General features: G+C 49.6%; 1 protein-coding gene across 1 annotated transcript; it reads left to right on the forward strand.

The window, feature by feature from the left end:
* Positions 1-329: 329 nt before the first annotated feature.
* Positions 330-10,207, forward strand: KLHL25 (kelch like family member 25). The gene is made up of 2 exons (XM_032806481.2): positions 330-2,153; positions 9,933-10,207. Exon 1 carries the CDS (start codon positions 344-346, stop codon positions 2,111-2,113), a length of 1,770 nt encoding a protein of 589 aa, XP_032662372.1. The 5' UTR covers positions 330-343; the 3' UTR covers positions 2,114-2,153; positions 9,933-10,207.
* The last annotated feature ends 10,546 nt before the right edge of the window (positions 10,208-20,753 follow it).

Below are 20,753 nucleotides of genomic sequence, written 5' to 3' on the forward strand. Positions count from 1 at the left end.
TTTTGATGCCAAAGTGCAGAATTCTCTGTTTCTGCCATGACTACCCAAAATTAAATTTTAGAAGAATAAGCGAGACGTTACAGGGTGCTCTGTGGCTGGAATATCTGGGGGGTGCTGTAGGTCAGGACTCAGGAGCACTGGCAGAATTGGGTAGAACCCAGTGCTGGGACACCAGAGTAGGTTTGAGGTGTGTTGTCAGATCAGTAGGGAGAAGGAATTTAGCACAGCAGATGCCCACACTCTACTGCTGGCTCTAGCTAATGCTGTCGGTTTCTCTCATCTATAAGCACCACTAATTCATTTATTTTCTGTTCACTCCTCAGCAGACCGCGCCACTGTCATCATGTCGGTCAGCGTCCACGAGAACCGTAAATCCCGAACGAGCACTGGCTCTATGAACATCTTGCTTTTCCACAAAACCTCTCACCCAGACTGCGTCCTGTCCCATCTTAACACCTTTCGGAAGCGCTGCGTGTTCACTGATGTCACCCTCTGGGCTGGGAACAGGTCCTTCCCATGCCATCGGGCTGTACTGGCTGCCTCCAGCAGCTATTTCGAGGCTATGTTCAGCAATGGCCTGCGGGAGAGCCTGGATGATGAGGTGAATTTTCATGATAGCCTCCACCCAGAGGTGTTGGAGCTGCTGCTCGACTTTGCGTACTCCTCCCAGATCATCATCAATGAGGAGAACGCAGAGTCCCTGCTGGAGGCTGGGGACATGCTGCAGTTCCACGATGTCCGAGATGCAGCAGCCGAGTTCCTCGAGAAGAATCTCTATCCTTCCAACTGCCTGGGCATGATGCTGCTCTCGGATGTTCATCAGTGCCGCAGACTCTACGAGCTGTCCTGGAGGATGTGCCTGGTCAACTTTGAAACCTTGCACAAGAGTGAGGATTTCAACAACCTCTCCAAGGACACCCTGCTGGACCTGATCTCCAGTGACGAGCTGGAGATAGAGGATGAGGAGAAGGTCTTCAGGGCCATCATTCAGTGGGTGAAGTATGACTTGGACAAGCGGAAGGTGCATCTCCCAGAGCTGCTGAGGAACGTGCGTCTGGCCTTGTTGCCTTCCAAGTGCCTCAAGGAAGCCATGGGGTGCGAGGACCTGATCATGACAGATGAGAGGAACAAGCTCATCATGGAGGAGGCCATGCACTGCAAGAAGAAGATCCTCCAGAATGATGGGGTCGTCATCAGCCCCTGTGCCAGGCCCCGCAAAGCCGGGCACACCTTGCTGATCCTGGGTGGGCAGACCTTTATGTGTGATAAGATCTACCAGGTGGATCAAAAGGCAAAAGAGATCATCCCCAAAGCAGACCTGCCAAGCCCAAGGAAAGAGTTTAGTGCCTGTGCCATTGGCTGCAAAGTCTATGTCACTGGCGGGCGGGGCTCAGAGAACGGGGTCTCCAAAGACGTCTGGGTGTATGACACCGTTCATGAGGAATGGTCCAAAGCTGCTCCCATGCTGATAGCTAGGTTTGGGCATGGCTCAGCTGAATTGGAAAACTGCCTCTACGTGGTGGGTGGACACACTGCGGTGGCCGGTGTCTTTCCGGCGTCTCCCTCTGTTTCCTTGAAGCAGGTAGAGAAGTATGACCCTGCCTCCAACAAATGGACCATGGTGGCCCCTCTAAGGGATGGAGTCAGCAACGCTGCAGTTGTCAGTGCCAGGCTGAAGCTTTTTGTCTTTGGCGGGACCAGCATCCACCGGGACATGGTGTCCAAAGTCCAGTGTTACGATCCTGTCGTGAACCGGTGGGCGATCAAAGCAGAGTGCCCCCAACCTTGGCGCTACACTGCCGCTGCTGTTCTTGGCAGCCAGATTTTCATCATGGGCGGGGACACTGAATTCACAGCTGCGTCCGCCTACCGCTTCGACTGTGAAACGGACCAGTGGACGCGGATCGGGGACATGACTGCCAAGCGCATGTCATGCCACGCCTTGGCCTCGGGGAATAAGCTTTACGTGGTTGGGGGTTACTTTGGGACGCAGAGGTGTAAAACACTGGATTGTTATGACCCTACCTCGGACACTTGGAACTGTATAACAACAGTGCCGTACTCACTCATCCCCACGGCTTTCGTCAGCACATGGAAGCACTTGCCAGCTTGAGAGGCGTTGGCTCAGGCCCAGAATTCAGGGGCTTAACCGGGTAAGATTATATATATATTTTAATGTGATACTTCACCTCCACCATCTAAAATCTGCAGCCACACCCCATGTCAAGACAGCTGGATCTAGACTTGCTCCTGGGAAGCCAACGTTTCCCTGCATTTACATTTGAAACAGAGAGGTGTGAACAGATAGAAGGCTGAGCAGGCCCAGGGCATTGTATGTTGATACCTCTCTGCTCTCATATCATAACTATTTCAAGCTGGCCCCTTCAGTTTCTTGGAAGCTTAGAGTGCAACTCATCCACTTGTATCCCAGGGCGAGAAAGAGAATATGTTCCAATCATGACTCTAATAGTACTTGTATTCAACACCTTCTGATGAGCGCTTAAGAAAGGCATAGATAGTCTGTCCCTGTGCTAGCATCTGGGTAAGTATTTCATGCTGATAGGTAGGTATTAAAATGACTTAACCCTTGGCATGCTGGGAGGGAGGGCATGGTTGTCAGTGAGGGGTAAAACAAATTATATTGTGTGTATCCTTCGGTGGATAGGGCTGGAAAAGCACAGAAGCCATGGCACATTTCCAGGGATCAGATGTAGATTTGTCACCAGAGCAGTCCCCTATCAAATAAAAAACCAGCAGACTCGTGTTTGGGAGGGAAGGGGATGTAATAACCTGAAGAAAAATGCATTTGCTGCGCTGCTGTGTGTGCATACAGGGATGGGCTGTGAAAGACATTGATATTTGACCCCAGGTACATAAATTCTGAGGCTGTTTTCTTCAGTTGGTCAGAGTAACAGGGAAAGCACTGTTTGAAATGAGGGGCAGTGGAAACTTGGACAGGAAGCCTGGCATCTGGCTCCCACCCACTCATCTACATTGGGCCTTTTGGCTGCTATGCCGATTGCAAGATTTTGGTCTATGGTTTAACCTTAAAATCACCAACCTGTATATATCGGCATCTGCTCAGTCTGTGCCAGGATGCAGTTCCCAGGTGAAAGGTGGCACTTCCTAAAATCCCTCCCATTGTATGTTGTGATCCAAATATTGATCTGGGCATCACTCCCTGGGGAATAATGCTGCCTTTGCAGCAAATCTAGCACCACTTCTGACACTAACTGCACAGATTCCTCTACCACTGGGATGTCTGCATCCCTCCATGTGAGTTTGAAAGCCTGTTAAGAGCCAAATGAGAGAACCTGGAAGCATCTTCTAGGGTGGATGGGAGATTGGCAAATTTCCTCTATAGGGTTTTAATCCCAAGAAGGTGGATGAGGGACTCCAGAAAGGATCTTCATCTGCACTGAAATCCTCCTTTTATTTTGAAGTTCATTTTACAGCTGGAGAGAAGAATGATGCCCAACCCCTGTAATGCCCTCTTGTTTCCCCTGACGCTTACTGTCACAGACATGTCAGGGGGAAAATGCAACAGGGTGGTATTACAGCAGCCTTCCAGTGTTTCCCCTTCATCATCTTCCTGTACAACTGGCATCAAAGGAGCTGCTGGCACCTTTGTATACGGTTTGCCCCACTTGCCTGCTGCTTGCTTTTCTTAGACATTTGGTGCATGATGGAAAAAGCACCCAAAACACTGAGCTGCTGTAGGATTCTGAGGCGTGTCTGGCTTCGACCTGGCTGCACCATTTTGTAGGGTACAGCAAGGATGTGAGGGGTTAACATGGGATTGTACTGTGCATTCCCTGCACTGAATGATAATGGCTTTTCCAAATACCCTCTCCTTCCCTCCTCACGGGTTGCCTAGCATCTGTCACGGTGGCTCAGTAATCTAATTAACTGCCACTCGGCTATTAAATATCACAGCAAAGAGTATGAGGACTCCATCATTTTCAGCTCAGGTCAACGGGGCCTCCCCTCAAGAGCTATCCTAGAGCTGAAAATTAATTTTCTCACTGAGCTGGTGAACAGTAAACCACCATGCCAGCCACCCAAGTGGGAATGGGGCTAGGGATTGCATTGGGTAGACTGTGATGCTTCATCTACTGAATTCAGTTTTGCTCAAGTCTTTGGATCTCTGCAACGGATAGGGAGTTTATGCCCTGCATGTGCCAAACCCACTAACAAGGGCAGATTTTTTTTTAATTAAATTTAAGACTTTCTAGACAGAACCATTTTTAGGTTTAAACATTCCCCAGTTGTCTGCAGTCTTGAACTAGTGCATGAAAACCAGGAAGTGAAAATGACTAGCACGGTCACATTATTCAAGACGAGTGATCTGCAAAGAGCTACTGTAAATTCAGTGTAGAGAATTACAGGTTTTTGGCTAACCTCTGGTGGGTTATTAGTAACCCAAAGAAATAAGACATTTAAAAGCGCATGCATGCTAACCAGGTGTCCCTGTCCCTGATATATTTTAGCTTTTTCATCCCATAATTTTTTTAACTAATTGGTTGTTGTGTCCTCTGGCCTGGGTTTCTGACAGCTCCTTAAATCAAAGCACACTGAGCGTTGAGAGTGAAGCCCATACTGGAAAAGGTTTGCCATGCATGTGTACCCCACAGTGCATCAGCTGTACACTTTGCCCTGACCTATATTGGGCCCTGGGCAAACACTGGGAAGGGTGCTCTGGGAGTTAGTCTCTAATTTGGTTGATCCAAAATGCTGTTAGGAATCTGGAGAGGACGTCTCCAGGACATTACATGTATTGGTCCATATTCCCCCTGCAAACGGGGGGGGGGGGGGGTTCATGGGAGTCAGTTGTAGCTTCCTGAATATGGGATTCTATGCTGTCCTCAGCCCCAGTGTAGATTAGGACAGCTGGGGTGTAAAGTAAGCCAGCTGGCTGTGGCCCCCCAAGGACCATCCACCAAGCAGGGACAGCCAGAATGCAGCATTCTTCCACTGTACCCCCTCTGAATTCCTCCCCCTCCCTGATCACGCTCTACACTGGGAGAAGCAGAGTGTGGCAGGGGGTGATGAGGGGCTGGTTATTCTGGCTCACTGGAAAGTGCAAGGAAGAGTCAGCTGCATTCCACTCCCTTTGCTCCTCAGGAGCAGGATAGACCAGAGAATCTGACCCATTCTCTCTGGAAAGCTCTGTTCAGAGGCACTTCCTGTTTTTCCGTCATGGGAAGAACCTGCCACCCATAGACTTTTAATCCTCTTGAAGGTATGGAGTGTTTTGGCCCAGTCACCTCTCTGCTGTACTTCATAGCAGGGGTTTGATTGCTACTGCCCTTTATGCTGTCCCATGGACCAGAGTTCTCAGTAAGAAGCAACTACCCCCGGTCCTTCTCTCTCCACCCTGGGACATACCAAACCAAAGGCTAAGCTATGTTTGTCCTTTAGAGGCCAAACAGAACTTTTGCCATCTTTGGCTGCTAACTCTTATTTGTCTAGAAGGTTTTCCTGTGATCCTGGTGGGAGTCCTAAGGATTTTCCCACAATCCATCCTTGCAGTCACCCCCACTCTGAGCAAGGAAAGCATGTCAAGGAGTCCATCTGTACCACCCCTTATTCATCTAGACCAGTGTTTCCCAAACTTGGGATGCCACTTGTGTAGGAAAAGCCCCTGGTGGGCTGGGCTGGTTTGTTTACTTGCCATGTCCGCAGGTCCGGCCGATCGCAGCTCCCACTGGCTGCGGTTCACTGCTCCAGGCCAATGGGAGCTGCGGGAAGCAGCACGGGCTGAGGGACATACTATCTGCCACTTCCCGCAGCTCCCATTGGCCTGCAGCGGCGGACCGTGGCTAGTGGGAGCCAGGATCGGCTGGACATGGGAACGCAGCAGGTAAACAAAGCGGCTTGGCCCACCAGGGGCTTTCCCTACACAAGCGGCTCTAGAGGGGTGGTTTTGAGTGACCCTATAGGGACACAATGTGCTTTCTCCACTGTCAAACACAGTTGATCCAGGGATGTGAGACCAAGCCCAGAAATCAAACCCAGGGGTTTATAAAGCACAAGCACGAGGTTTTTTAACCACGTGTTAAGAGCTGGAAGGTGCCGACACACGAATGGGAGTTTTTTCAAAGGGAAGTTAGGCACCTAACGCACAGTGGGACTTGGGTACCTAATGGCCCTTTATACCTTTGAAAAGCAACCTGAAAAAGCCTGGCCCAAAAGCTCCAACCCTGCTTTAATTTAAAATATAACAAACCTAACAACAACGAATTGCTTTCTGCAGAAGGCTTGGCCTCCAATATGGCCATGTTTAAGCCCCAGGTGGTTGGCATCAGCCTACCTTTCAACGAGGATCTCCGTGCCCCCTTCAGGAATACAGTGTGACATTAATTTAGTGCTGATCGCAAGCTGCAATTCCAGGGCTCAACCATGATTAGCAGCTTAAAAAGCAAAAACCTAATCTCTCCCGCCGCACAGCCCTCCAGCTGATGTGTGTGCCTCCAAGGGTCAGTGACCCATGAAATAATAGACTTTTGTCAGTGCTGTGCGGGAAGGAGCTATCGAGGCATGGGAATCAACCCTCTTCCCATTTGGTGTCTCAGATGAGTTTTAATCAAGTACTTCTTTTAAGACAAAACTCTCACCTTTCCTCCCGCCTCACCCCCCCGCAATTATATTTATGGAAACTTTCTGTATTAAACACACTGATTAAGACAACATAAAATTAGTTTAGCCAACTTTTGGCACTTCTACAGGAATCAGATCATGACTAGCAGAATCAATGGAAAGAGGCAAATGCAAACTCCAAAAACCTCCAGTGTAAATGCAAATCAGGAGGTGGGTTTACTGCTTAATAGAAATGTGCTGTCATAGAAATGGAGCTCAAGCTGAGCAGACAGCATTAAAGAAACGCAACACCAAATAAGGAGAACTTTGCTCCTCTCTCAGTGGGTAACACTGAAAGGAGAGAATGTATAGGACCAGGAGTCTCTCTCTCTCCAATTGATCTGTCCTATGTGAGGAGCCCTCAGGGTGGTATCTAAGTACCAATTCAAAAGCTATGCTATAGTTTAATGGATCTCAGTCATAAGACAAGCATTTATAAAATATAATTTATTGTTCGTCCCTTCTGGTCTCTCTCTGCTGGGGGCAGTGAAACAACTTAGTCAGTTTCACCTTATGGTGAACATAAGAACGGTCGTACCGGGTCAGACCAAAGGTCCATCTAGCCCAGTATCTGTCTACCGACAGTGGCCAATGCCAGGTGCACCAGAGGGAATGAACCTAACAGGTAATGATCAAGTCATCTCTCTCCTGCCATCCATCTCCACCCTCTGACAAACAGAGGCTAGGGACACCATTCCTTACCCATCCTGGCTAATAGCTATTTATGGACTTCACCTCCATGAATTTATCCAGTTCTCTTTTAAATGCTGTTATAGTCCTAGCTTTCACAACCTCCGGTAAGGAGTTCCACAAGTTGACTGTGCACTGCGTGAAGAAGAACTTCCTTTTATTTGTTTTAAAGCCGTGCTGCATATTAATCATTTTGTGACCACTTAAGTTCTTGTATTATAGGGAAAAGTAAATAACTTTCTCAATTCACTTCTCCACATCACTATGATTTTATACACTCTACTCATATCCCCTTAGTTCCTCCTCTTTTTCCCAAACTGAAGGAGTCTAGGGAGCCGATTGTAGTTTCTTTTTAATGGACATTGCTGGTTTGCACACTGGCATCTTTATACTGACCCTATTTGAACCTTTGGGCTCTAGAAAACCAAGTTCAAAAACGTGCAAAAGCTTAATAAAAGTTGCCCCATGGCGGGCTACACAGGATCAAGTTAAAAAATTACATATTCCTAAACTACTGGAGACTAACTCCTCATGGGAAAGGCTTAAACGTAGTTTACAGCAGCTGAGATTTGTAATTACTCAGTAACGCGAGTCAACAGATACATTTGTGCCAGTGTCTCGCGAGAAAATAATTGCCTCCAAATGGATTGAAAGGGCAGGACCAGAGAGGGGCTGAGCTTGCTGCGGCTCTTACAAGCAGAATGTTTTGTCCTGAAAGCACTATTACTGCAGAGTCAGAAGGCGAGTCGTTGCCTGCAGCAGCCAGAGTATAGATCAAGCTTTTCTGCGCCTGGGTTTGGAAGACAAACACATGATTACGTCATTCATGCAGAACTGAGATCTGGCCAGGCTATATATGAGCACGTTGGAAAAACGGTGTGGTTGGTTTTTTTTAAAGAGACTGTTGTGGGAATGGGGAAGTATTCCCCCCCGCGCCCCAAAAAAGTTCCCACTTTATTCCATTTTTTTTGCTCCACGGTAATGTTGGCTGGAGTTCCCAAAGCAGGCCTCCCAGGCTGTACCTGTTGTGGGCGAGAATAGCAAGAGCCTTCAGCTCAGGGTAAATCTAGACCATTGGCTTCCGCAAAACCGATGGGACGCCGCTTGTGCAGGGAAAGCCCCTGGCGGGCCGGGCCGGTTTGTTTACCTGCCGTGTCTGCAGGTCCGGCCGATCGTGGCTCCCACTGGCTGGGGTTCACTGTTCCAGGCCAATAGGAGCTGCTGGAAGTGGCGGCCAGTACGTCCCTCAGCCCATGCCGCTTTCAGCAGCTTCCATTGGCCTGGAGCAGTGAACCGCGGCCAGTGGGAGCTGCGATCGGCCAGACCTGCAGACGTGGCAGGTAAACAAACTAGCCCGGCCCGCCAGGGGCTTTCCCTGCACAAGCTGCGTCCCAAGTTTGGGAAACACTGTTCTAGACTAATGAGTACCTGGGCCACCTCTGCTGTGTGACCTGGGATGCCCTTTGCAGTGCTTTGCTGCTGTAGCCTCCAGTCTGGACGGCTCACAAACAGCCTTGCTTGTACTGCAGCCTTAGATTTCCCCCAGAAATGTTTGTCCTGCACTGCCTAGCCCTCTCCTGGACAGTACAAGTTTACATAAAGTCCCATAGCTGTTTAATAGAAATAATATGCACCCGACTAGCCACCCGAAATGGAGTTTCCCACATGCTTCATATAAAACAAGTTTATTTTCTTGTAACCATTTCTAACTTACATGCCTCATTACTTGTACTCACCTAAAATCTCACCCTTTGTAGTTCATAAGGTTAAAACACAACTGGTACCTAACTTAACAAACTATATCAGATTCTCACCACATGATTTCAGCAGTCTTACTGGCCAAACTTTTTAGGTCAGGATCCCTTCTCTCAGAGTTCAACGAATGCTTCTTTGGTCACTTCTAGTGCCATGAATGCAATGGGCAGGAGGAGAGAGAGGTCTTGGGGTGTTTGTTCCTCCTTTTTTATAGTATCAGTCCCCCACCCTTGAAAAACATTTCCAGCTGAGACAAAGAGTCTCTATGGAAGGATGTTCCTTGCTGCTCTTTCCTTACCTGGTTTGAGCATCCTTTGTTTCCTTTCCTGCTTGAAGACTCTATTTACTGCGTAAATGCAAATTTAGCAGAGCGCGCATTTCTTTGTTTGAGACAGACCTGTCCATCAACCTCAGTTTGGAACGTGTATTACCACCACCCTATAACTTCACATACAATGTTCCCCCTCACATTTTATCAGGACAAGCAAATTATGTGTTTTCAGATGCTAACGCACAAGGCATACGTAGTATAGAGATTATTACAATAGCGTCAGGGTGTGGAGCCGGGTACATTCCGTCACGTCCCCCACCCCATTTCCATCAAGGGCAGGGCTGTCATTACATCAGTGGGCCCGTAATGGGATGCAGTGAAGCAGGAATTACAAGGGCTGACAATACAAAGCCTTTTGAGATTCTCCAGACAAGTGAGAGAGTGGAGCCCATTGTCTCCCTTGGCGATTCATTAGGCCCAGACGTGATCCCCCAGGAGTGGGAGGGACATGTTCATGGCTGTGGTAGATGAGTGACCTGGGTATTAATGAGTTTTTTCTTTCTTATTTCCTCCCTAGATGCCACTGTCAAATTCATCTCTCTTTCCCTCTGCTGGAGTCTGCACAGTGACCGAATGCTACCAGCCGTGCTCTTACTGCCTCCACCCAAAGCCTGCAGAGGGGCGTTTGCAGCCCTTCCCTGGCTCAGGACACGGGAAAAGGGCTGGCCTGAGAATGAAGCCGCGCCGTTCGGGCTGGGAGGGGGTGCAGCTAGTGTTGGTGTGGAGGCCTGTTGTGTCAGGGCCGTTTTCCATCGGGGCTCTCGTTTGTGGGAGCGGGGAGGGAGGGGAATTGGTTTTAATATGGTAAGAAAGATGAACTATTCATCGACGCTGCATTAAGCCTATTGAGAGGCAGGAGATGGATGTTGCTGCCACTACCTAAGGAGGCACAAGCTTGAATTAAACAGAGCGCAGCGGGCGCGCCGGGCCTGTCCTGCCACCTGATTCCTCTGGAGTTTGTGTTAGGACCCCAGCAGGGTTTTTGGCGGTCCTAGGAGCGCACAGCACATTAACCCAACTAGGTGCTTTTTGTAGTGGGGCACGCGGGAGGGTGGTACACTTTTTAAAACCAGTTAATTTTGCAATGTGCTTTATGTTGGTGATGCCGGGTCTTTAGGACACTTCAAAGTGATCCCAGGAGGGGAGTGTGAGACAGGTGGCTGTTGCCAGTGGGGCGAGGATCGGAGAATCCGAGTCTGGGCTCTGCACAGACTGGAAAGGTAGCAGAAAGCCAGCCCCGTGCTTAGATCCTCCTGCGTGACCCAAGTACCTGCTCCTGTTCCCGAGCAGGGACACGGGCTGCTGAAACTTAAATCAGTAGCCTTTTGATGTTGCTAAAAAAATTCCAGGAAGCCGACACCCCAGGCAGCCAGGTAACTTGTGGGAAGAAGGTAGGGACCCGGTGTGCACATCAGAACATCTTCCTTCCGCATTCTACTGCAGTCTGTCTGAGGCCTGGCAGCTCCCTTCCCACAGCAGCTGGGGAGAGGCATTGTACACCTGTCAACGTGTCATGATCTGGGTTAGTTATTTTGCAAAGGGCTGACATAAAGCTGGATAACACTCGCTGCACATTCAGAACAGGTCTCTGAGCCACTCCTCTGCACTTTTACATCCCCTGAATCCTGAGTGTGTAGGAGAGAAGGGGGTTTTTCAGCAAATGAACAGGACCGCAGAATTTAGCGTACCAGGTCTGATCTTCAGTCCATTGAGAAGGGTGTTCTGCCTCAACAGTCCCTAATACATGATGCTTCAAAGGTAAAGCATCACACAATTGGCAGGGTGAATTATGGGAGTACTGGTAAAAAATCCATTCCCTACCCTTAGGTGATGCCTGTGGTTACTGTACCCTGATCCCAGCCTGCAGAGCTGCCGCGGTGGTTGGTCATGAATTACCCATAAGCAACTCTGACATTTCAGTGGCTGATCTCCGCAGGCCAGGGCTGTCAACTTGGCGGTGGGCTCTGCCTGCATTTTGTTTTACATGAAGGACCCATTAATTCTGAGTGACCCCCCCGCCCCTTTGTTCTCATCATGGATTAGGGCTCTTTGATAACTGTTTGCAGCATGGACTACAACTTCTTCCATACCTACCCCGACCACTGCTGGCCGCAGGCCTGACTGCTCCAGCATGCCTGTGCGTACGCTTGAGTTTTCAGTAGATTAGCTTAAGCTGCAGCCCAGGCAGACAAATAGTGCAATGTACTGGAAACCTATGACCTGGCCTCTAACACGGCTGCCTTTCAGAAGGGAAGAGCTCCCTTCCCTGTAAAGATGAGCACACACTTTTTACACAGCCGCCTCACTAATGGACTGAATTGTTGATTGATTTAAATGTTGTTTCTCCCCCGATGTTTGAGACCTTTAATAAAATAGTTTGGGAAGCCATGTGGAGGGGGAGGGAGGCTGTGTGAGTTTTCTTTCCCAAAGCAATGGGCTTTATGACTAAAAGTAGGGTTCTTAGTATCGTTGGCACCAAGTGGTGCCTCAGCCCTACACAGTTCAACTGTAGCGAGCTGTAATTCTTGCTACTTTACAGTTGGGGAAACTGAGGTACCATGTTAGGGATCGAGTCCAAGGTCAAGGCAATGAGTCAGGGGCAGGAATGGAAATCAAGTGCTGTGAGCTAGGGCTGTACTAACCTCTCAAGAGACTAAAATGCGCACAGACCTCACAGCTATCCTGGCACTGTCTGCAAGTCAGAGATCAGGGAGAGCAATAAGGGACAAGCATGAAAACCTCAGAGCCCGACTCTGGCCTTAGAGAAGTCAAGTGTCAAATGGACTTTGGGGGCCAGCCCACGTTACAGAACGGATGGTTGGGGAATCGGTGGTGTTGAGAGGAATGTTGAATGACCACTGTAGCTCTACACCAGGGGTGAGCAAACTACGGCCCACCAGCCATTTTAAGCGCGTCCTCGAGCTCCCATGGGGGAGCAGAGTCTGGGGCCACTCCATGTGGCTCCCAGAAGCCACATCATGGTCTCCGTCTGGCACCTAGGCACTCCAATGGCCTGTTCCAGTGCACCAATGGGGGAGTGGGGGGAGCTGTGGACAAGGCAAAGTGCAGAGCTACCTGGCCATGCCTCCATGCAGGAGCCAGAGAAGGGACATGCCACTGCTTCCTGCACCCCTGAGCCTCTCTCCACACCTCAACCCCCTGCCCCAGCCCTGATCCCCCTCCTGCCCTCCGAACCCCTTGATCCCAGCCCATAGCACCTTCCTGCACCCCAACTCTCTCATCCCCAGCCCCTCCCCAGAGCCTGCACCCCAAGCCGACGCCTTTACAAACACCCCCCAGCCTCCCCCCACCCCACACACACATCCAGCTGGCAGCCCCTTCCCGCACCCTGAACTCCTCTCTGCTCCCACCCCGAGCCCACACCCCCAATCAGAGTCCACACTCCAACCCCAATTTTGTGAGCATTCATGGCCCACCATACAATTTCTATTCCCACATGTGGCCCTCAGGCCGAAAAGTTTGTCCACCCCTGCTCTAGACTGTCACAGGGAAGGTTAATGGTGCTACTCTGACTAGCTTTCCTGCTTTTCTCTGTAGGTTCTTAGCCGGCCCTCATGACTGGAGTAGGTCAGTCTCATTTTGCTCCTCACACACCCCAGGGTTGGGATTGTGGTAAGGCGGTCGCTCTAGATGAGGAATTTTGTGAGTTGGTCTCCATCACAGGAGCATCTGCCAATGCAGCACTGTGTATACAGATGCTGTTTTACCACTGCTAGATAGGGTGGTTCAAGCACTTAACTGAGACCAAAAATGACATGAGTTCAAGTCCGGCTCAACTACAGAGTCTGTGAGTGATGCTGGACAAGGCTGCAGGAGTTAGGTGCCTAAATACCTTTCAAGAGCTAGGCCTGAGTGGCTCTGTGCCTCAGTTTCCCATGGATAAAATGGGAATAATAGCACTACCGTACATCACAGGGGGTTGTGAGGATAAACACTCTCATATGTGTGAGATGCTAAGCTACTGGGGTGCAGGAGTCCATAGAGCTGGCTAACAAAAGAGCCCCTTGGAAGCCCAGCTCACTGTCTTCAGCATTAAGGCTACACAATTCCCATTAAACTATAGAGTAGAAATCCCCATTCATGTTTGTGAGCTCGCATGTTACCCATGGCACTGGCACTTTAAAACAAGGGGGGAGGGCTGGATTTGAGAGTTGATCGTTTTGATCAAAGCAAAACAAAAGAAGTTCCCCTTTGTCTTTATTCTTGCTCTGGCATGAAAGGCGATTCAAAAAGTGAGCTCCAGTGGCTGTGACAGCTGCAACCTGTTGCTAGGGGATTAAGTGTGATGCCAGCCACAAAAGAGTCTTAGTTAAAAGCAGCAAAAGGAGACCAGTAAGTAAAATAGGGGTGGCGGTGAACCCTTTAGAAAACAATGGCTAATGCTACAGTATGGCACTGAAATTGGGGAGGGGAAGGAGCACGAAAGTGCTTTTCGTAAAATGTCTTTCCTCTCTAGCTTACCAAACGACTGGGGTGACCGTTTTCAGATGCCAAAAATGATCCTCTCCTCCCGCTCCTCACTGACTGGCATTCCCAGGGCGTTTCATGCCAACTGTCATTTTTGAATCTAAATACAAGGACCAACATCCTAGGCTGCAGTGACAGCAACTGAAGCCGGAAGAGTCTCGTGCCACTGATTAGACCAGAGTTTGCTGTTCCAGGCCAATGGGGGATGCAGGAAGCAGCGGTCAGCACATTCCTTGGCCTGCGCTGCTCCCCGCGGCCCCCATTGGCCTGGGACAGCAAACTGCGGCCAGTGGGAGCCGCAATCGGCCAAACCTGTGGACGCTGCATATAAACAAACCAGCCTGGCCTGCCAGCAGTTTTCCCTGGTGGGCTGCGGGCCAAAGGTTGCCGATCCCTGGATTAGACAGAACTACACTCTCTTTTTGTCAGGTAGGAGTGCGCAGAATTGGGGCCAACGTCACACAACAGCCAGCAGAATGGTTGAGTGAGGCCTCAAATCTCTTTTACTCCTAGTCCACACTGGTTTTTTGGGGGAGAGGTTGACGAGTCTGTATGGAACACACCGGGGCTGAGTTAGGAGGGAAAGCGATTGGAAGGCAGGCTTCTGAAGTACTGCATTGCATCAAGGGCTCTGCTTATTTTCCTTCTCTCCTGACAATCTCTCTTTTCTTTCTACTTCACCACCTCTTAATAACATCATCGGCTGTTGTGCAAACCCTAGCCCAGCAAAGGGTGACCTACTTAATAATTTCTTGCCGACTTCCTAATTAAAACCACAAGATCGGAGCCCAGCAAATCCATTTGGAGTTTGTCTGCTGAATAACAAACCTGATTAGATGGAAGAATGCTTGGCTTTCATTCACTCGACACACGGACACCTCACTTCCTTCCCCTGGCGCATGCAACAGCGCCAGCTATTTGATTTTCCCCAACATCATCAGTAAGGAGCGTATCTTGAGGTTTCCCCAGGAACTTGTTGACGGGGAAGGAGGTGTTCCTTAGGGAGGTGCAGTCACACTTGTATTGGCTTCCTGCCATTACAACTGCACCTGACAGGTCTGACTTCCTCTTTGGATCATGAAGCTCAGCCATCAAATTGCTGTAGTTTAAAATTCTGGCTGGCTGGGGAAATCCTGCATCAGGCAGAGCCCTTCACACCTGGGGCTGGAGGAACAGCTCACTAGGGGTGAATGCACTGGGCCAGATCTGCACTTCTCCCCCACTTCAGCTTTTGATCTAGTCACATTCTAAGAAGAATCTGACCTGGGTCACTACAAGGGTGAGAGAAGCCAAACAAACTGGCATTCATTTGGAACTGCCTCCAATTGACTAGCCACAGTGCGGTACTAGGGGCCAGCGTGCTGCTGGGGGTGGTGACCTTCAGATGAGCTGCAAAGTGGGTCCTGATCACTTGTGTTCATTAAAAATCCTGCAGCAGTTTAACCAGGCCACACGTGCTAACACAGCTTGCAGAGATGCCCATTATTAGGTCACTACATTCAACCACCTAATGATGCTCCAGCTGTTATAGCTGGAAAAACCCTCCATTTTTTTCCTCTCCTAAAACTCCTGTGTATTATTATGGCCACCAGCCACCCCAGATGGGGCTACAGCGCACTGGTGAGTGAGTGATCCCTGGCTGTGCAGGCTGGGCTCCATCGGGATGGACGGCACTCTAGTAAATACAACTTTTTTGGCTATTGTGCTTTTGTTGTCTCTCTTTCTTGCACACACACAACAGCTGAAACACAAAATGGAAGCAGACCCTCCAGCAAGCCAGGAGAGTCCCCGGAGGCTGAAAGAGATATGTGGGTAGGGGTTTTGAGGGTGTCTTCATGGGTGGCTGAGATGCCAAATGTCCAATTAGTTTTCTCCCTGGAGAGCATCCCCATCTCCGATGGGAACAATGCAATTTGGGGTTGCAGCATCCTTAGGAGCAGACAGGGGCGTGTCCCTTTCGGCATAGGGTGACCAGACATCCCGATTTTATAGAGACAGTCCTGATTTGCGGGGACTTTGTTTATATAGGTGCCTAATACCCCCCACCCTGTCCTGATTTTTCTCACTTGCTGCCTGGTCACCCTACTTCAGCAAAGATGCTGAGCAGGACCTAGCCCAAAAATACGTTTGCAAAAATTAGGGGGCAAATTCAGGGTGGGAGAGGGAATCCTTCTTTGGGGTCTAAATAGCAGTGGAAACCAAATCTAACTGCTTGATTGTCTCACTCTTAGACCAGCAGTGTTTGGCCTTGCTGGAGGGGCAGCCCCTACGCACGAGGGGGCAACTCTGCTGAGTCCACAACACAAAGACCCTTCCCTCGGCCAAACAGCAGTTTTACCAGGCTATGAAGGGACTCCCCCACCCCTGCATCCCTTCTTTCTGAGCACATGGCAGTTAAGCTGGGGAAAGGGGTCGTGTCTCATCTGTGTTCCTGGGACAGAGCCTCAAAGTGGAAATGCACTGCTCTGTCATCAAGAGACAGCACACAAAGGCCACGCGTGCTATTTTCGAAGGGCCTACATATAAACACCACATAGGACTCTTGTGCTCCCTCTGCTGGCTTTGCAGCTCACAGACATTGATCCTAGGGCCGTGCTGGCTGTTTCCTTAGCAACGAGGGATGCTGCAGGCAGGAAGAGTGATGGGGAAGATCTTTATGGAGAGGCCAGCACACGTCTAGGGCGGTATGGCCAAGCTTGCAAATCTCAGCCCTTGCCGTCACACCAAATGAGGTCTTTTGTGCAATCCGACCCTCTTGCTCCAGTTCCACTCAGATGACACTGACCTCTTTTTCATAATGAAAAAGGAAAAGGATGAAAAGTACTAGGAAAAAACCCTCTAGTTTCTGAAAAGCTGACGGCTGACTTGCTAGGAAACGCTTGGTCAGCACGCCCCACAGGCTTCAGTTGCTAGTCATTTGAGTTCCACATGGCTGTGATCTCAGAGCAGATAGATCTTACTTTAACCCTGTGTGATCAGCACCCACCTGGCCATGCTGGGTGGAGAACTGACATTCTGCCAGGTGGCTGCAGGTCAGCATTAGAGCAAACCCTAGAAATATGAAAAGAAAATTAGATTAAATTCAACTCTGTGCTGCCCAGGTTCCCAGTGCCCACCCCTCTTGTTCACCCCTGTTCAGTCACTACACAGGTGCCAGGCTGTTAGCAGAGTGAAAGAATCCTCTTGCACCTTGCCAAAGGCTCAGGCAGGCGCCATGCCATGCGGGAGCCCTCCGATTGACTCCTGCTCAGGTTTGCTTGCTTCCTGGGCCTGGAACTATGCAAAGAGCCATTGCAAGGCCCTTTAATCCTTAGTTTGCTGGTTTGCAGGTCATGCCAGTGCAGCATTGAGTTCATCACACCACCCTGCTGTATGGTGTCCAGGTTCCCCAAAGCTGGCCAGGTGCAACTTGGCAGAAGGAATTTCATAGAGTCAACGTGACTCTTGGAGTGTCCCTACTTGGCTCTTATGGGCAGATGCAGGGAGTGAGCTCAGTGCACGAAACTGGCAAACGCCCATTACTTTGTTAGAGGTCGTCTTCTGGGAGAATTAACCACATCAACAGGCTGATGCTTCCCTACTGTAGACAGCAGCATTTCCCTAGGCATGGAGAGGGGCCCCTCTGTGCAGGCCCAAATGACACAGCTCTCTGCCACCCCACACATTCCTTGCTTTGGCTTCACCCACATCAGCCCTTTTCAGCATTCGCTGTTGCTCTCCCACCTTCCTGAGTGATGGTGCAGCTGTCAGGACAGCACCACTCCACAGGCTGGGCTAAGGTTTTCCACAACAGATCCCTGCCCGCCCCTGAGGCCCCGCTCCCACCTCACAGCTCTCACGCTGCAGTCAGGGACTCAACAGCCTGGCTGCAAAAATGTGACCAGTATGAACCAGCTCCTGGAGAAAAGGGAGCTGGGGGTGGGGGGGCTGGAAGGGTCTGGAGCTGTTGAACCCTCTAGCAAGAGACACCAGGCTACAGCCAGAGGTCAGGGAATAGCAGGTGCTTCAGTCTGAGGAAAGGAAAAAAGAAAAAGAATCCTGTCTAGGGAACCTCTCTGCCAGCAGGGTAGCAGGAAACAATCCCTGGATTTGTACTCTTTAGGGAACGTCTGTCTGAGGCACCGGGATGATGCCTCAGGCGCCAGTGAAGACAGGTTTCTATGTCTAGACCCACTGAACAGCAGTTACCCTATGAAAGGAGGCAGGAGCCCCCATTGCAAAAAGGACAAGGGCCGTGACTGTGCAAGCGGCGTAGGGTGGGACAGCTGCTAAGCCTACAGCAGCACCCAGGGGCAAAGCAGCAGCTGGGAATGTAGGAGTGGGAAGGCAGGTGCGTGAAATGAAGGGCAGGAAATTGTTTGTAGATTTTTTTTAAGTGGCATCTGGGTACTATGGTGGTGGGGACCATAAAAGCACTTAGGACCAAGGGGAATGGTAGGCCTGAGCCATTGCAGGCTGGGGGAGGCGTCACCCTAATTATCCCTTCTGATTCCTGGGGCTGCCACACAACCCCACTGTTTCCTCACACTTATCATGGTAATGGAGCCCGCTCGCACAGAATCAGGAAGCTGAGGTTGCAGAAAATGTGATTAGTGCAAAAGTAAATGGATCCTGCAGCATTTTAGGATGGCCCTCCTATAGGATCCACCCCAGTACAGTACAGTATGTCTCTCTTTTAGAGTCCTTGCCAATTACGGTAAATCCCCCCTTTGACACCTGTTAGCCTATAAGTGAAGGGGTGAATCCAAAACCAATCAGCTCCCAATGACTTTAGGAGCTCCCAATCTCCATTAGGGCCAGGCTGGGATCACATGGTGGTTTTGCTGCACCCTCCATTCCCTCCAGGGCTGCAGGGAAAGCCAGTGAACCACTAACTACCACAGTTAATGCATGAAACACCTCAGCCCTCTACCAGAGGAAACTTGAAGCAAAATGGACTTATTGGACTCTAGAAGCAACTGTTCCAGCCCCCAGTGCAGCCATTTCACACATTCCCTCCCGAGAGACCATGTGCTGTAAACAAATGGGTTCATTTTGGTCAGTCAACCCCTCTCACATATACCCAACCACGTCATACAGTCCTGGATGTGGAGGATGCCACCTCTCCTGGGTGTTTTCTGCTCTGCAGGGGTAACCCCTTATGTCACACTAAGCCCCCTGGAAAACAAACACAGACTCCCTTCCTGCAGAAACAGGTGCGATTTGGTTTGGACGCTAAAGGCTGCAACACTGCAGAGGGGGAGCAGTCAGAGCTGCTCCAGAACTAGGCGCCCCCTGAGACACTTCCCCTCCCAGCCCACACTGTGTTCCCTGAGAATTCTGTTTACTACCATATGAAATGTCATCAGTCAACAGTCTCACCCACCACCACTCTGCTGATGCTTCTTGTTTTGCTGCAGCAGTCTCAGTAAATCAGCTCTGTCAGGCCTATGTATACTTTTGTTTTCCCCCTTGTCAGCAACTGCTCATGTTCCCTGAGGCAGAGGATTCCATTGTTTTTGGGCCACAATGCAAGAACTTGGAAAAATCCCCAGCCCTGCTGCAGCTGCTGTTGTGAAAGGGGATCCCACAGGCACAGCTAAGTGAACAGAGGCTTCTAGTATCAGCCCACTCCACGCTAGCTACTGTGCCCAGATTCAGAGATTTGCAGCTGTGAAGATTTTCCCTAGATGGACAAGATGAGCTTTTTCCCTTTGGCCAGTTCATAGCACCGGCCACAGAACTTCCCCAAAATAATTCCTAGAGCAGATCTTCTAGAAAAACACCCAATCTTGATTTAAAATGTCAGTGATTGACATAATTGTTCCACTGGTTAATTGCGCTCACTGTTGAAAATTTACACTTTATTTCCAGTCTGAATTCGTCTAGCTTCAATTTCCAGCCATGGCTCACATGATACATCTGCTAGATTGACGAGTTTATTATTAAATATTTATTCCCCCATAGATATTTGCATATTGTCATCCCTTAACCTTCTCTTTATTAAGCTAAATAGATTGAGCTCCTTGAATCGCTCTCTGTAAGGTATGTTTTCTAATCCTTTAATTATTCCCGTCCGTGGATCTTCTCTGACCCTTCTCCAATTTATCAACATTCCTTTTGGACTGTCAAGTATCAGAGGGGTAGCCATGTTAGTCTGGATGTGTAAAAGCAGCAAAGAATCCTGTGGCACCTTATAGACTAACAGACGTTTTGGAGCATGAGCTTTCGTGGGTGAATACCCACTTTGTCAGATACATGTAGTGGAAATTTCCAGGGGCAGGTATATATATGCAAGCAAGAAGCAAGCTAGAGATAATGAGGTTAGTTCAATCAGGAAGGATGATGCCCCGTTCTAGCAGTTGATGTGTGAAAACCAAGGGAGGAGAAACTGGTTTTGTAGTTGGCAAACTGGATTTGTAGTTGCAGGATTCTAGCAATGGTCACACTAGTGCCAAATATAGAAAAGTAAAATAACCTCTCTAGTCCTGCTCGCGAATCCCCTATTTATGCATCCCAGCATCACATTAGCTCTTTTGGACACACTATAAATGTGATCAAGTTGTGGTCACATGCTCATCTGAGTCTCTACCACAACCCCCAAGTCTTTTTTCTAGGATAGTATCCCCTACCCTGTAAGTAGGGCCTATACATTCTTTGTTCCTTAGCCATTTTCTCAAACATATTGTCAGGCCTGCTGACAGCAATTCCAGGCCTCAGGGCAGAACAGTTAATGGACCCTCTAGAAATGGACAAGCCTGCCCGACTGCCTTCACCACCACCAGTACCACTCCACGCAAGCCTATGAACCAGAGCCAGATTAACCTTTTGTGGGCCCAGTGCCAAACATATTTGTGGGCTCCCATGGGGG

This window comes from Chelonoidis abingdonii, chromosome 9 (assembly GCF_003597395.2).
Source record: "Chelonoidis abingdonii isolate Lonesome George chromosome 9, CheloAbing_2.0, whole genome shotgun sequence".
Lineage (NCBI taxonomy): Eukaryota > Metazoa > Chordata > Testudines > Testudinidae > Chelonoidis > Chelonoidis abingdonii.